The sequence below is a fragment of the Doryrhamphus excisus genome, chromosome 6, assembly GCF_030265055.1.
Source record: "Doryrhamphus excisus isolate RoL2022-K1 chromosome 6, RoL_Dexc_1.0, whole genome shotgun sequence".
NCBI lineage: Eukaryota > Metazoa > Chordata > Actinopteri > Syngnathiformes > Syngnathidae > Doryrhamphus > Doryrhamphus excisus.
In genome coordinates, this window is record NC_080471.1 from 20,322,668 (window position 1) to 20,337,566 (window position 14,899).

Below are 14,899 nucleotides of genomic sequence, written 5' to 3' on the forward strand. Positions count from 1 at the left end.
TACCATGCCTCATTTTTTTGGTCCTGCCGGAACCACTGATGAGGGTGTGGGAGATTCCTCCTGCATGCCGTACCTGAAAATTGAAGTGGAAGCAATATGAAAAAAAGGTCCCACTTTACCACTTCTGTAAATTTCTTTGTCTTTTCTGTTCCGGAATGTGCGGAAAACTCACTCACACTCAGCGGGGGTCCCAACAGGACCCAAAAATTGTTGATACTGTAAGTCTACTTTTCCATGGGATCAATTTTCAGCCATCCTTTCAGCTGCACGGTTGTTGCTATCCTTCATGGAGGGACATTGCAGGACCCCAAAATGTCAGAAAACCAATATAAACTGAATGGTAATGGTAATGGTATTATTTCATTTGAACATGCATCAGATTACAATTGAATGCATCACATAATCAGTTCACAGTTCCACATGTCCAAAAGGAGTAGGAAGAAGCAAAGCTTATTAAATCCTACCCCTCCTACTGTTACAAATGTAACAGTAACTGTTACATTTGTTCACTTCCTGCTTTCCTAATATAGTTTTAAATTTTAAATTTTTTAATTTTAATTTTTTTTAATTTAATTTTTTTTTTAATTTTAGAGATCATATTTCTTCTCTCTTGTAGAGAAGTATTGGATGACTTTTTTTTAGGTAATTGGTTATTTTTAGCCTTATGCATTATTTTAGCTGTTTGAAGATGAACTATATCAGCAAGTTGAAGTATTTGTGATTTTAGAAATAAGGAGTTAGTATGTTCTCTGTAGGCGGCATTATGAATTATCCTTACTGACCTTTTTTGCAGTACATTTTAACATATTTCAATTTCAATATTGAAATTTTTCTAGCTACCTTATGTTGTATATTTGTAATATGAGGTTTCCAGCTCATATTTTCATCTATTATGATCCCTAGAAATGTATTTTCATTCACACTTTCAATGTCTACACCGTCTGTTTGTATTTGCTGGTGTCTTTTCTGCTGTTAGCAAATTGTTAAAATAATATGTCAGTCAGTCATTTAGTCAGCACCTGTTTAATCCTTTTCTATAAAGGTAGCAAAACATACAGTGGTATATATATAGACATATCAGAGGATACTGTATCTGAGACAGATACTGTATCATAACAGACAGAGCAGACATTAAAGTACAATTTGAGGGCAAAGCATACACATTTAACAGCAGAATGAGTATATACACAGTGTACAGTATACTTCTGTCCGTAGAGAATACACATCATGTGATCTGTGTACATGCTTTTGCAAATACATCGAGCGGTTTACCCACTTTCAATCCCAGGTAAAGTCCATCTTTCATGATTGATGTCACGTTCAGAACGAGAACAGCAGTACTACTAAGTTTTGCGCCAGTCGGTTTTTACATAACGGATCACCAGTTTTGGAATTGCTGTTCGATTGCTGCAACACTGATAAACATAGAACGCTTTGTACCGCATGCTGTACAACATCTTCAGGTCAGAGTACATCTGAGTAGAGTGATATATAATCAGCTATAAATACAAGTGGAAAGTGATTTGTGCTGATTAGTTCAACAAGCTCTTTTACGCCACAATGACACTTCGGAATGCGTCAAACGACCTTCGTAAAACACACAGACCTTCATTTACGTCTACTGCAGTGATAAAACTTGATGTCGGAATTTTTTACATCTGCAGTGTTGATTTTAAGCTCAATTTGTATTTTCTGTGAAAATTAGAATTAGGAATTTTCTGTTGTAAAAGTGGATATAAAACTTTGCTTCACAGTATTTGATATGCTGCATAGCGCTCCAGGACTTCAACACAATACAATGAGAAATTAAACAAATTGAATGTAATACTATATTATGTGTACTGTATATGCATATACAGTATTTTATTTTCAGTATTACCATATTAAATCATGAAACAATAAGCCCCATTCCTACTTCATTTTTTCGTGTGTGAAGCCTAAGGAGAGCACCAGCATGTAATCACAGTGTAACCATAATATGACAGTTCTAATGACCCAGGCAGATAATAAATGATAATAAAAGTGTATAATAATAATAATAATAATATGTATTGAAAGGTTCTAGACGTAAGTGAATTTCCACAAATTAGGATTAAATATAATATTCAAGAAGTAAAAGGGATAAAAAAAAATAATAAAAAAATAATAGAAAATTAAAAAAATATATATAAAAAATAAAACAATAAAAAATAAAATATAAAAAAATAAATAATTGAAAATAAATTAATACATTAATTTATAAATAAAATAAGTGGAAGTGAAAAACACTGTAGTTGGGATAGCAGTGACAATTTGGAAGTAGTAGGACTCAAGTGTGATTATTTAATTTGAGATATTTGAAAGAATATTTTTTATTTTTTCTCTTACGTACTTTTATTTTTCAATCTCACTGAAACAATATCATAACATGGATGTTTTTATATCTTTGTTAGCTTGTGATGACTGCTGTGGTGACTGTTTAGTTGGAGTGGTTTCTTTCTTTTTTTGTATGTACGATAGGATGAATAAAAAATTAAATTTAATATTTTAATATCTATTTTAACTATTTTATTTCTTATTTGATCTTTTAGTTTTGGATTAAATTCAATTTGTACCTTTATTTATTGTATTTTATTTTTACTTTTTATTTTACTAGTATGTGCAGCACTTTATTTTTTGCAGCACTTATTTTTATTTTTATTGATTTTGGTTGGTTTGTGGTGCTTTGGATGTTTTTTATGTTTGAAATAAAGAAGAAAAAAAATTCATAAACTGAATATTTTTGTTGTTAGGGCATAGAAAATTATTTAAATTATTTGTTCAAATCACTGTTTATGCTGTACATTGTTGTTCATATTTGATGTCATCTATTTATTCTCCACATTATTATAATAATTATTATTATTTATTATTATACAGGAGCCAGGCAACGACATTTCATTGGCAATTTCACAGCTGTGTTATTGAGCAATGACAATAAAGGAAGTCTATGTCTATGTTAAAACCTATTTTATTATTTATATTAGCGCCCACATTAGCGTACACATGAAATAACACCTCGGTTCTGTGTCTACATGACATTGCGCAACACTAATGCACGGGCTACAATATCACTGCAGGGTCACTGCAGCCTCCAATTCATTTGTTCTAAACTTAAGAAAAATGTACCACTTCCACACTGAATGGGAGGGTAACTTTTTTCCCACTCATATATGCCATGGTTATTGTATTAGAAGATATTTAGCCTCTTATCTGAGGAGGTGTCATCAAGGATCAGGATCAGCAGGATCTGTTTGGAAGTGCCTCTACCTTAGAGCTGTCCTATCCAGTCTTGGAATGCTGAAAACTGCTCGGATGAGATGACACAATCCACACATTATATCCATTCATCATGATTTCCTTAGACTTATCCTCCGAGGGCCACAACGTATCTGCATAGAAATGGTTTCCAAATTGCTGCACGTCGGTGATTAAGGCCCCTCTCCACCCCCAAGTACTAATTCTGACAGTTTAATTAAAGTTTAAAACTACAGTAGCTTCTTAAACCCGACCTAGCATATCACTACTGGGTGAGGTATCCCCAAATGTAAAAACTGCTCGATTGGAGATTTGTCATTTTTATCACATACATTCCGTGTTCCTTCGCTCTTGCTTAAATTAGCGTTGTTTTTAGCTCATGTTCTCACAGTTCCGGTGACCCAAATCTAACCCAGAAGTGCTTGCTTTTTTTTTTTTTTTTTTTTTTGCTCGGCTTTGATGGTGAAAAGTCTCCGCTTTGACATTAAAATCCTAAATTACATTGTACATAAATTACATAACTTAATCCAAATACCATTTGAAAAGAGCTTGGTTTGATGTTCTTGTCCTGTAGGTACATTTTGAGAAGTTGCCTCTAGCAAAATAGATAAGCTCAAAGCAAGGGGGTCAGAATATGTCTTTCTTTAGATCTTTTTTGTCATAGGTTTTTCACGCCTGTTCAAAAATGTGTATGAATTTGTTTTTTTGAGGGCTTGTGTGCGTTGACAGATTGTGCTGAAAGGACAGCCTTGATTTATTTCAAGTCAAAACCAAAAAGAATTACATTAACGCCCAGTTTGGACTTTTAGGAAAAACAATCAGACTGCATTTCCGGAATAACAAACAAAAAACAGACTGTGTACATATATTTATACTGTTATTCTGTATATTTTCATTCATTCATTTTCTACCGCTTTTTCCTCACGAGGGTCGCGGGGGGTGCTGGAGCCTATCCCAGCTGTCTTCGGGCGAGAGGCGGGGTACAACCTGGACTGGTCGCCAGCCAATCACAGGGCACATATAGACAAACAACCATTCACACTCACATTCATTCATTCATATTCTACCACCTTTCCTCACGAAGGTCGCGGGGGGTGCTGGAGCCTATCCCAGCTGTCTTCGGGCGAGAGGCGGGGTACACCCTGGACTGGTCGCCAGCCAATCACAGGGCACAATCTCAAGAGACGCTTGCCGCCTGAGTGCACCTTTTCAACCTGGTGTTTGCGCACCACTGTGGAGGACTGTATTTAGCCTTTGTTATAGTAGGGGTCGAATTCAGGTCACTGGGGTGCTGGAGCCTATCCCAGCTGTCTTCGGGCAAAAGGGTAGGATCCATTAGCTGATTCTGGGCAAGAGGCGGGGTACACCCTGGACTGGTCGCCAGCCAATCACAGGGCACATATAGACAAACAACCATTCACACTCACATTCATACCTATGGACAATTTGGAGTCGCCAATTAACCTAGCATGTTTTTGGAATGTGGGAGGAAAACCAGAGTACCCAGAGAAAACCCACGCATGCACGGGGAGAACATGCAAACTCCACACAGAGATGGCCGAGGGTGGAATTGAACCCTGGTCTCCTAGCTGTGAGGTCTGCGCGCTAACCACTAGACCGCCGTGCCACCCTCTGTATATTTTGTATTTTTCATTTTTTTTTAATAGATGTGTCTGCACCTACTATACCAAAAACAAATTCCTAGTATGTGTTTGATCATACCTGGCAATAAACCCTTTTCTGATTCTGATTCTGATTCTGAATAAAACCTAAAGCCGTTTGTGTTAAACACGCACAACTCTACAGTGGATTCAGTTTACTGCATTCGAACCGTGAGGAACAGTGATTGTTTTCCATCTATTTTTTCTCCCCCCCCATCTGACTCTAAAGTGACAATATTTCTGATCCTCGGCCAGACAAAAGCATCTGTTCCCCGTCGCCAGTTAGAATAACAAACATTTTCAGCAAGCCGACGGGCTCAAACTTACACTTCCTCCAAGCATGAAATACACTTAGCTTGTGATGAGGGCTGCAGTGCTGTCAGGAGCACATATTGGTCCCATAATGTAGCGCTATGGAGCGGGATGCCAAGAAAAGGAGCCCTAGAGGATTCCAGACCTGGGCAAGAACCAATTAAAAAAAACAGCTCAAGCACACTTTCACTTTCCAGTGATTTGAGCTACAGAAGTTATAGTTTGCTTTCCAGGAAACTACTGTGTCATGCCAGCAACTAAACTATGCCCTGCAGTCCACTTCTTATCTATTTCTATTTATTCAATATTCAGACAAACAATGAGGGAATATTTGTTGCAAAAAAAAATTCCTCTATACTGGAAAAAATCGGACAAAATAATCAAAAGACAAATAAAACTCATACTTGTGTGTTTTGCTGTCAATTTGAGGAGGACAGGAAGTGACATCAGGGTTTCAGAGTTGCGTTTTTGCGTCAATGACAATACCATTTATAAAGACAGGATATTAGTTTACATGAATTAGCTTATTGTCATTAAGGTCGCAGGGGTTGCTGGAGCCTATCCCAGCTGTCTTCGGGCAAGAGGTGGGGTACACCCTGGACTGGTCGCCAGCCAGCCAATCACAGGGCACATATAGACAAACAACCATTCACACTCACATTCATACCTATGGACAATTTGGAGTCGCCAATTAACCTAGCATGTTTTTGGAATGTGGGAGAAAACCCACGCAAACTCCACACAGAGATGGCCGAGGATGGAATCTAACTCAGGTCTCCTAGCTGTGAGGCCAGCGTGCTAACCACTCGTCCACCATGCAGCCTAGCATGTTTTTGGAATGTGGGAGGAAACGAGTACCCGGAGAAAAAACCCACTTATGCACGGGGAGAACATGCAAACTCCACACAGAGATGCCCGAGCAGGGAATCGAACCTGAGTCTCTGAGCTGTGAGGCCTGCGCGCTAACCACAGCCATGTTCATTCATTAATTCATTCATTTTCTACCGCTTATCCTCACGAGGGTCACTGGGGTGCTGGAGCCTATCCCAGTTGTCTTCGGGCGAGAGAGTAGGCTCCATCAGCTGATTCTGGATGAGAGGCAGCGTACACCCTGGACTGGTCGCCAGCCAATCACAGGGCACATATAGACAAACAACCATTCACACTCACATTCATACCTATGGACAATTTGGAGTCGCCAATTAACCTAGCATGTTTTTGGAATGTGGGAGGAAAACCGGAGTACCCAGAGAAAACCCATGCACGGGGAGAACATGCAAAACTCCACACAGAGATGGCAGAGGGTGGAATTGAACCCTGGTCTCCCAGCTGTGAGGTCTGCGCGCTAACCACTCAACCACCGTGCAGCCTACCATTGTCATTTTTTCATGTAAATTTAGGGAACAATAGCAGTATCGGCCACAAATATCGGCCCAAGCAAAATCGGCCATTGGCTAAGGGTGATGGAAAAAAAATCGGTATCTGCATCAGCCCGAAAAAATTATTACATTATCATTATTTTTGAGTGTGATCAAATGTGTGGGCAGTTTTAAATTCTAGCGGGATCTGATCAATCCAGGAATTTCATGCAATGACTCATAAATGGGTCTGACTTATCCAAAATTGTGTCTCTGGAGAACCCAGTGACAATATGTGGTTGCAGAGGAGCATTTCTACCTCATCTGCTCCAAACATCTGTTCCACTATGTACATGTTGTAGTTCAGCACATCGTATGAAAGATTAAAATACTGAATGAAAGCGTGCATGCCTCTCTTCTTACGTTGAGGAAATAAGGTGGACATTGAGGTTGAAGAAGAAAATGCACAAAGTTCATATTTACACAAGTCCCATTGTGGTGAGGCAGTCCTGTTCAAAACAACTGGAACAGAAGAAGAGACAGAAGCATGAGAAGGTGGTAACGGGCTGTCAAATGACGACCTCGCCCTCTTAAAGACTCTTGGTTGAGCTCGCCCTGGATGTGGGAACCGTGCGGGGACGCTGAGGTTAACGTGTGACTGTTGCGGTTGGAGCACATGTCGTAGAGGTTTCCTGAAAACTGCATTTTTTTGGATTCCTGGCGGAGAGACTCCCACACCGTTGCGGCATCCTCCGGACATGCGGCCATAGCTGCGTTGGCACAGTCGTGAAACTCATCCCACGACCTGGAGAAAAAGAATTAACAAGCGTCTTTTGAGTTAGGAAAGACAACAATCCGATAAGTCAGAATTTTACCATTTCATATTCCTGGGAAAAATTTTAGTTACACTAGTCCACATATTTTTGGTCTTGATCTGCTTCCAAAACTGGCTAAATCTCATTTATTTTCATAAGATGAACTAAAAATGGCTGCATGGTGGATGAGTGGTTAGCACACAGGCCTTACAGCTAGGAGACCCGGGTTCAATTCCATTCACAGCCACCTCTGTGTGGAGTTTGCATGGGTTTTCTCCGGGTACTCCGGTTTCCTCCCACATTCCAAAAACATGCTAGGTTAATTAGCGACTCTAAATTGTCCATAGGTATGAATGTGAGTGTGAATGGTTGTTTGTCTATATGTGCCCTGTGATTGGCTGGCCACCAGTCCAGGGTGTACCCTGCCTCTCGTCCGAAGACAGCTGGGATAGGCTCCAGCACCCACACGAACTTAATGACAATAAGCTAATTTACATAAAGTAAGATCCCTTCTTTATAAATGGTATTGTCATTGATGCAAAAACGCAACTCTGAAACCCTGATGTCACTTCCTGTCCTCAAATTGACCGCAAAACACAAAAGCATGAGTTTTATTTGTCTTTTGATTACTTTGTCAGATTTTTTTCATGTATAGGAGAAAAATTTTGCAACAAATAGGAGTGGGACTGCACGGCACTCGAGTGGTGAGCGCGCATGTTCTCCCCGTGCATGCGTGGGTATTTCCGGGTACTCCGGTTTCCTCCCACATTCCAAAAACATGCTAGGTTAATTAGCGACTCCAAATTGTCCATAGGTATGAATGTGAGTGTGAATGGTTGTTTGTCTATACGTATGTGCCCTGTGATTGGCTGGCGACCAGTCCAGGGTGTACCCCGCCTCTCGTCCGAAGACAGCTGGGATAGGCTCCAGCACCCCCTGCGACTCTTGCGAGGATAAGCGGTAGAAAATGAATGAATGAATGAATGAACTGAAAATCAATAAACAACTGTGCTGGTTAGCTAATATATTGTTTTACATAAAAATCACATCTGTTTATACAATAGATTTAGGCATATTTGCCACCATTTCTGGTAATGAAATGAAATAAACAAGCAAAAGTATGACTTAAAACAACAAAGTTCCCTTAATTCAAGATCTGAACAACACTTTTTGGCTGGTCTGACCAAATTCCAAAAGTTGTCAGTAAACATAGACGGAATCGTCACTTACGTTTCCACAGTTCGTAATGTAAAAAGTGTATCTTCAGTGACATATTGCCACCGGCTGCTTATAACTATTTGCCTTCTAAACTCTGATGTAAAAGTCAATTTCTGCAACCGTCCATGACACTTCCAAGAAACATATATTTTAGGTCTTTGAAGACGGGATACACCACCTCAGCTCACATTTGTGGTGTATATGTAACGATTTGAAAAGTCAGTTAAAAAATATTTATTATCTGAGGCTTATTGTTAAATTGTGAAATACGGTTAAAAAAAATACTGTTGCCAACACATTTTACATTGGTTTTTTATAGCTTCCCTCTGAAGGAACTGGCGGACACAAACTTCCCAAGCAAGATGCCCTTCCATCTGCCGCCAGGGAGAAAGTGTTTTGTGATTGAGCCTCCCTCCACCCTAAAAATGACCTCTTTGGAAAGAGACGCAATGCAGTGTTGGAGCTGTAGAAGATGTCCTGTATGCTCATGATGCAGGCACATTTTTCACACACTCATACAAACTCATACACACATGCCATGAAGCTACAAGTAAAACAGAATTGATGACACCCAGTAGCAGCAGTGGAGTGGAGTGGCTATAAAACTAAATATTTATATGACTTCTTCACTTTAGTTATGTGGTAGTCTATTGCTATATTGGGCTCGCATTCTGACATTATTCCATCCATCCATTCCAGGATTGTGGCTATGCTGGAGCCTATCCCAGCTGTCTTCGGGCGAGAGGCGGGGTACACCCTGGACTGGTCGCCAGCCAATCACAGGGCACATATAGATAGATGGATGGATGGACGGATGGACGGATGGACGGATGGACGGATGGACGGATGGGTGGGTGGGTGGGTGGGTGGATGGATGGATGGATGGATGGATATGGATGGATGGATGGATGGATATGGATGGATGGATATGGATGGATGGATATGGATGGATGGATGGATGGATGGATGATATGGATGGATGGATGGATGATGGATGGATATGGATGGATGGATGGATGGATGGATGGATATGGATGGATGGATGGATGAATGGATATGGATGGATGGATGGGTGGATGGGTGGATGGATATGGATGGATATGGATGGATATGGATGGATATGGATGGATGGATGGATATGGATGGATGGATGGATATGGATGGATGGATGGATATGGATGGGTGGGAGGATGGGTGGATGGGTGGATGGGTGGATGGATGGATATGGATGGATGGATATGGATGGATGGATGGATGGATGGATGGATGGGTGGATGGGTGGATGGGTGGATGGATGGATGGATATGGATGGATGGATGGATAGATAGATAGGAAGCAGAACTGGAGGTAGCAGAGATGAGGATGCTGATGTTCACATTGGGAGTGACCAGGATGGATAGGATCAGGAACAAGTGAAATTGCCAATCTCCCATATAATACCAGAGACAAAAGAAGATAATAATAAAATAATAGTAATATTTATAAAAAATAATATAATAATAAATATAATATAAAAATATAATAATTATTTATATATATATATATATATATATATATATATATATATATATATATATATATATATAATTTATTTTAGAATAAAAAAAATAATAATAATAATTACACAAGTGAATTAACAAAATGAAATAAATACGAGGCAGAAGCACTCTAATTGATGAAAAACATCAAACATCATTTCTAATGAAAAACATTTGCTTTGATTACCCTATAACAACATGAAGCTCATAGTAATATTTGTCTAATATTTCATATATGGAATATACTGTAAAGCAGTGATGGGCTATTTTCAGTGAGTCAAAAATGACCTAATGTCCTTGAATGTACCTTGTGTTCTGTGTGTTCCGCTTGCCAAATGTGTCATGTTTATGGACGACTTTGTCAAACTCGAACGAGAGGGTGGGTCCACATTTTGGTTACAGCAATTCTACATCTTGTTACTGTATAGGTTATTGTTTTTGATGTACATATATTTACACGTATTCCTTGTTTTATTTTTATTTCTTTCCCTATTCTTATTTTTACTTTCTACAAAATCAGAATCAGAATGCCCTTTATTGTCATTTTACATATAGTAGAATGAAATTGCAGCAGCTCCATTTTCAGTGTAAGACATTATGTAAGACAGAATGACAGTACAAAATATGGAAATTAGAATAATAAATAAAGAATAAATAGAAGAATACGAATAAATAATAATAAATACCAAAGGAAAAATGCTCCGTGGAGTTGCAGTCAAATTTCGTTGTATGCAATATAATGACAATAAAGGCGATTCTGATTTTGATTCTGATCCGACCGACACACAGCTGCAGATATATGCTGGAGAAGAGCTCACTATAAAAAGAGTTGTGCTGCAAACAGTAGTCCCTTTAAATATAATTTATAGCCAAACCAGGTGAGAACCTTTCTGATTCTAGAGAATGGATTCTACTTCCTGTTGCAAACTCTATTCAAATTCAAGAAATTGAACTGGAATTTGTGAGACACAGTCAATGGAATAAGTCACTTTTTTGAATGACACCTACAAAAGTAAAATTCAATAATTTCTACGTAATGTGCTTGACATTGTTTAAGGTCAAAAGGAAAACTAAGCTATGGAACTTACATAAACCTGTCTTTTTTCTTTTTACTAAAGAAGCAGAATATTAGTTTTTATTCAAATAACCTTCGAGCTAAATGTCGAGAGCTGTGCCTGGCTGACTACAAATGGCTGTTAATGTGTACTAACACAATGTTGGCTAACTTCTCTCAGAGGAAACACTGGCAGAGTGATGACAAGGCCATCAGAGAGCGAAAGAGAGAGAGAGAGAGAGAGAGAGAGAGAGAGAGAGAGAGCTGGTAAAGACAGCAGAAGCAGATGGTTCTGATGAAAAAAAAAATAAAAACCCTCCTTGACGCAAAACACTCAAAACCTAAAGGCGTTTAAACACCTTCCGTGGAGATTCCCACCGATGAAAATCACATTTGAAGCTCATTAACATGACAAAGTGATGCTTTTTTTTACTTGGTGCAACACAAATAAGGAACAAATTAAGCAGTCAAAAGCATAATTAAGCTTTTATTGTACTAGTTCTAAACATGACTTATGCAACGTGGAGCTGGAGGTTATATTCTTGTTATATGAAAGCAGGTGCATAGTTGCATACAGTTATACATTTTATGGCATAGGTGATATTTATCCAAGGGTTTTGAAGGTTTGTGGGATATCACACAAAATGACAGCTGTCCTAACTGGCGACAAACAGCATGAAGCTATGAAGCCATAGCATTTCAGTATGTGGAATCAAACTATGGAATGGATTGAGTAAGACCCTCAAACAATGCACAACGATGAGCCAATTCAAGAAACAATACAAGCAGTTGATGTTTGCTAAATACAAGGATGAACAGTCTTGAACCAGTCATGATGTGCTATATATATCACTATATTGACACTTACTATGGTACACATTATGTCATTGGATGCTCATATAAACATAAAATATAAACATAAAATATAATCAAATAAACATAATAATAAAATAAAATAAAATAAATAAAAATTAATCAAATAAAAAAATGTAAAACAAATATAAAAAAATATATTAGGAAAGCAGGAAGTGAACAAAAGTAACAGTTACTGATTGTAAAAGTACCAGATGGAGGGGTAGGATTTAATAAGCTTTGCTTCTTCCTACTCCTTTTGGACATGTGGAACTGTGAACTGATTATGTGATGCATTCAATTGTAATCGGATGCATGTTCAAATGAAATAAAACCATTACCATTATTTTTGACTTTAACTTATTCAATCCAAGCTGTCCCCCGTCGGTATCAGTCATTTTTGATGATTTTCATTGATTTTTCAAGGCACACCGAATATTGTGGTCTTTGTTTTTTAGTAATCGGAAGTAGAACATCGGGAAGTTTCAACAAAAAAGGGGGATAGTGCCATTGAAGAAAAGACAAGAAGCAGAACTGGAGGTAGCAGAGATGAGGATGCTGAGGTTCTCATTGGGAGTGACCAGGATGGATAGGATCAGGCACAAGTACATCAGGGAGACATTACATGTTAGATGCCTTGGAGATAAAGTCAGAGGAGAGATAGTGAATATATTGGTAGAAGGATGCTGCGTTTAGAGCTGCCAGGATGATGGATGAACGGATGGATGGATGGATGGACGGACGGACGGACGGATGGATGGACGGACAGATGGATGGATGGATGGATAGATAGATAAGACAGGAAGCAAAACTGGAGGTAGCAGAGATGAGGATGCTTATGTTCACATTGGGAGTGACCAGGATGGATAGGATCAGGAACAAGTACATCAGAGGGACATTACAGGTTAGAAGCCTTGGAGATAAAGTCAGAGGAGAGATAGTGAATATATTGGTAGAAGGATGCTGCGTTTAGCGCTGCCAGGATGGATGGATGGATGGGTCCAATTTTCCCATTTCAAGCATAACTTTCATTTTCATACAAATTTAGCCATACATATTTAGCCAAAATGTCTAATCAATGATCCCGCACCACAAACACACAAAAACGATTTTGTTTACATAAAAATGAACATTTTCTTTACAAATATAACACGATGAACTATGTCAAATGTTCCCATTTCAAGCATAACTTTCATTTTCATACAAATTTAGCCATACATATTTAGCCAAAATGTCTAATCAATGATCCCGCAACACAAACACACACAAAAAAATTAGTTTACATAAAAATAAACACTTTCTTTACAAATATAATACCATGAACTATGTACAATTTTCCCATTTGCAAATGAACTATGTGTGTGCAAGGTCAGAAAAGTGGAAAAATCATAATAGGTAGGTCCCCTTTCTAAATTGTGTTTTAAACAAACAAAGTAGGTAAACTTGTACGATTAAAATAAATTATTCATTATTAAAAACAACAAAAACTAATTCATAATTCCCCCATGGCTTTGTTTACGATCAGTCATCATTTCAACAGACTGAATGAGCTGCCGTTATGCTTATGCATTATGCACTTACTCAGATGAAAAGGTAGCTCCCACCGATGAAGATATTTCAGTATCGATCCTTACATCACGACTCATCACCTTACAGCATTACAACACCTTCACAATCCAAAGACTTCCTAGAACCTAACTATCAAAGATTCTGCCCTCAGAAATGTCATAAAAGCCCAGAGTAGTATTCATTTAACAATGTTTTTTTATGATGGTTTGCAGTCAGTTTGCAGTCAAGGCCCAAAGAAAATGGCATACAGCTGGAGGTTATGGCGTGGAGAAGACTTTAGTGATAAAAGTACCAATAAAAGTCCTCCAATTTCATTACAAACAACAATACGGATCTATAATAATGACAACGGGAGCTGATACTTCAGGCTGATGAAGGCAACACTGGAATGGTTGTAGTACCAACTTTGGAATCTGTTTCAAGGATGAAACAGGATGAAATACAAGGATGAAGAGTCTTGAACCAGTCATGATGTGCTATATATATCACTATATTGACACTTACTATGGTACCCATTATGGCATTGGATGGTAATAAATAAAATAAAATAAAATTAAATTAAATAAAATTAAGTAAAATAAAATAAAATAAAATAAAATAGGAAAGCAGGAAGTGAACAAAAGTAACAGTTACTGATTGTAAAAGTACCAGATGGAGGGGTAGGATATAATAAGCTTTGCTTCTTCCTACTCCTTTTGGACATGTGGAACTGTGAACTGATTATGTGATGCATTCAATTGTAATCTGATGCATGTTCAAATGAAATAAAACCATTACCATATTGCCATTGTTTCAAAGGTGCTGCATATAAACTGCGTGGCTTACTGTCTGAATGCAGTAGAAGATACCTAAACTTGCTGATATAGTTCATGTATATAAATTTAAAAATTTGAAAATTAAAAAATTAAAAAATTTAAAAAATTAAAAATTTAAAAATTTAAAAATTTAAAAATTTAAAAATTTAAAAATTTAAAAATTTAAAAATTTAAAAATTTAAAAATTTAAAAATTTAAAAATTTAAAAATTAATTAATTTAAAAGTTTTTAACTATATTAGGAAAGCAGGAAGCGAACAAATGTAACAGTTATTGATTGTAAAAGTACTCCTTTTGGACATGTGGAACTGATTATGTGATGCATTCAATTGTAATCTGATGCATGTTCAAATGAAATAAAAACATTACCATTACCATATTACCATTGTTTCAAAGGTGCTGCATATACACTGCGTGGCTTACTGTCTGAGT

At 37.8% G+C, this 14,899-nt stretch overlaps 1 protein-coding gene across 1 annotated transcript in view; it reads right to left on the reverse strand.

Annotated features, from left to right (window-relative positions):
- Nucleotides 1-1,024: 1,024 nt before the first annotated feature.
- nrn1la (neuritin 1-like a) overlaps nt 1,025-14,899 on the reverse strand; it is a 66,754-nt gene continuing 52,879 nt past the window's right edge. Inside the window, exon 3 of the mRNA XM_058076445.1 lies at nt 1,025-7,412. Within this exon, the coding sequence (XP_057932428.1) occupies nt 7,121-7,412 (292 nt within the window). The 3' untranslated portion in view covers nt 1,025-7,120. The remainder of the gene's footprint in view (nt 7,413-14,899) is intronic.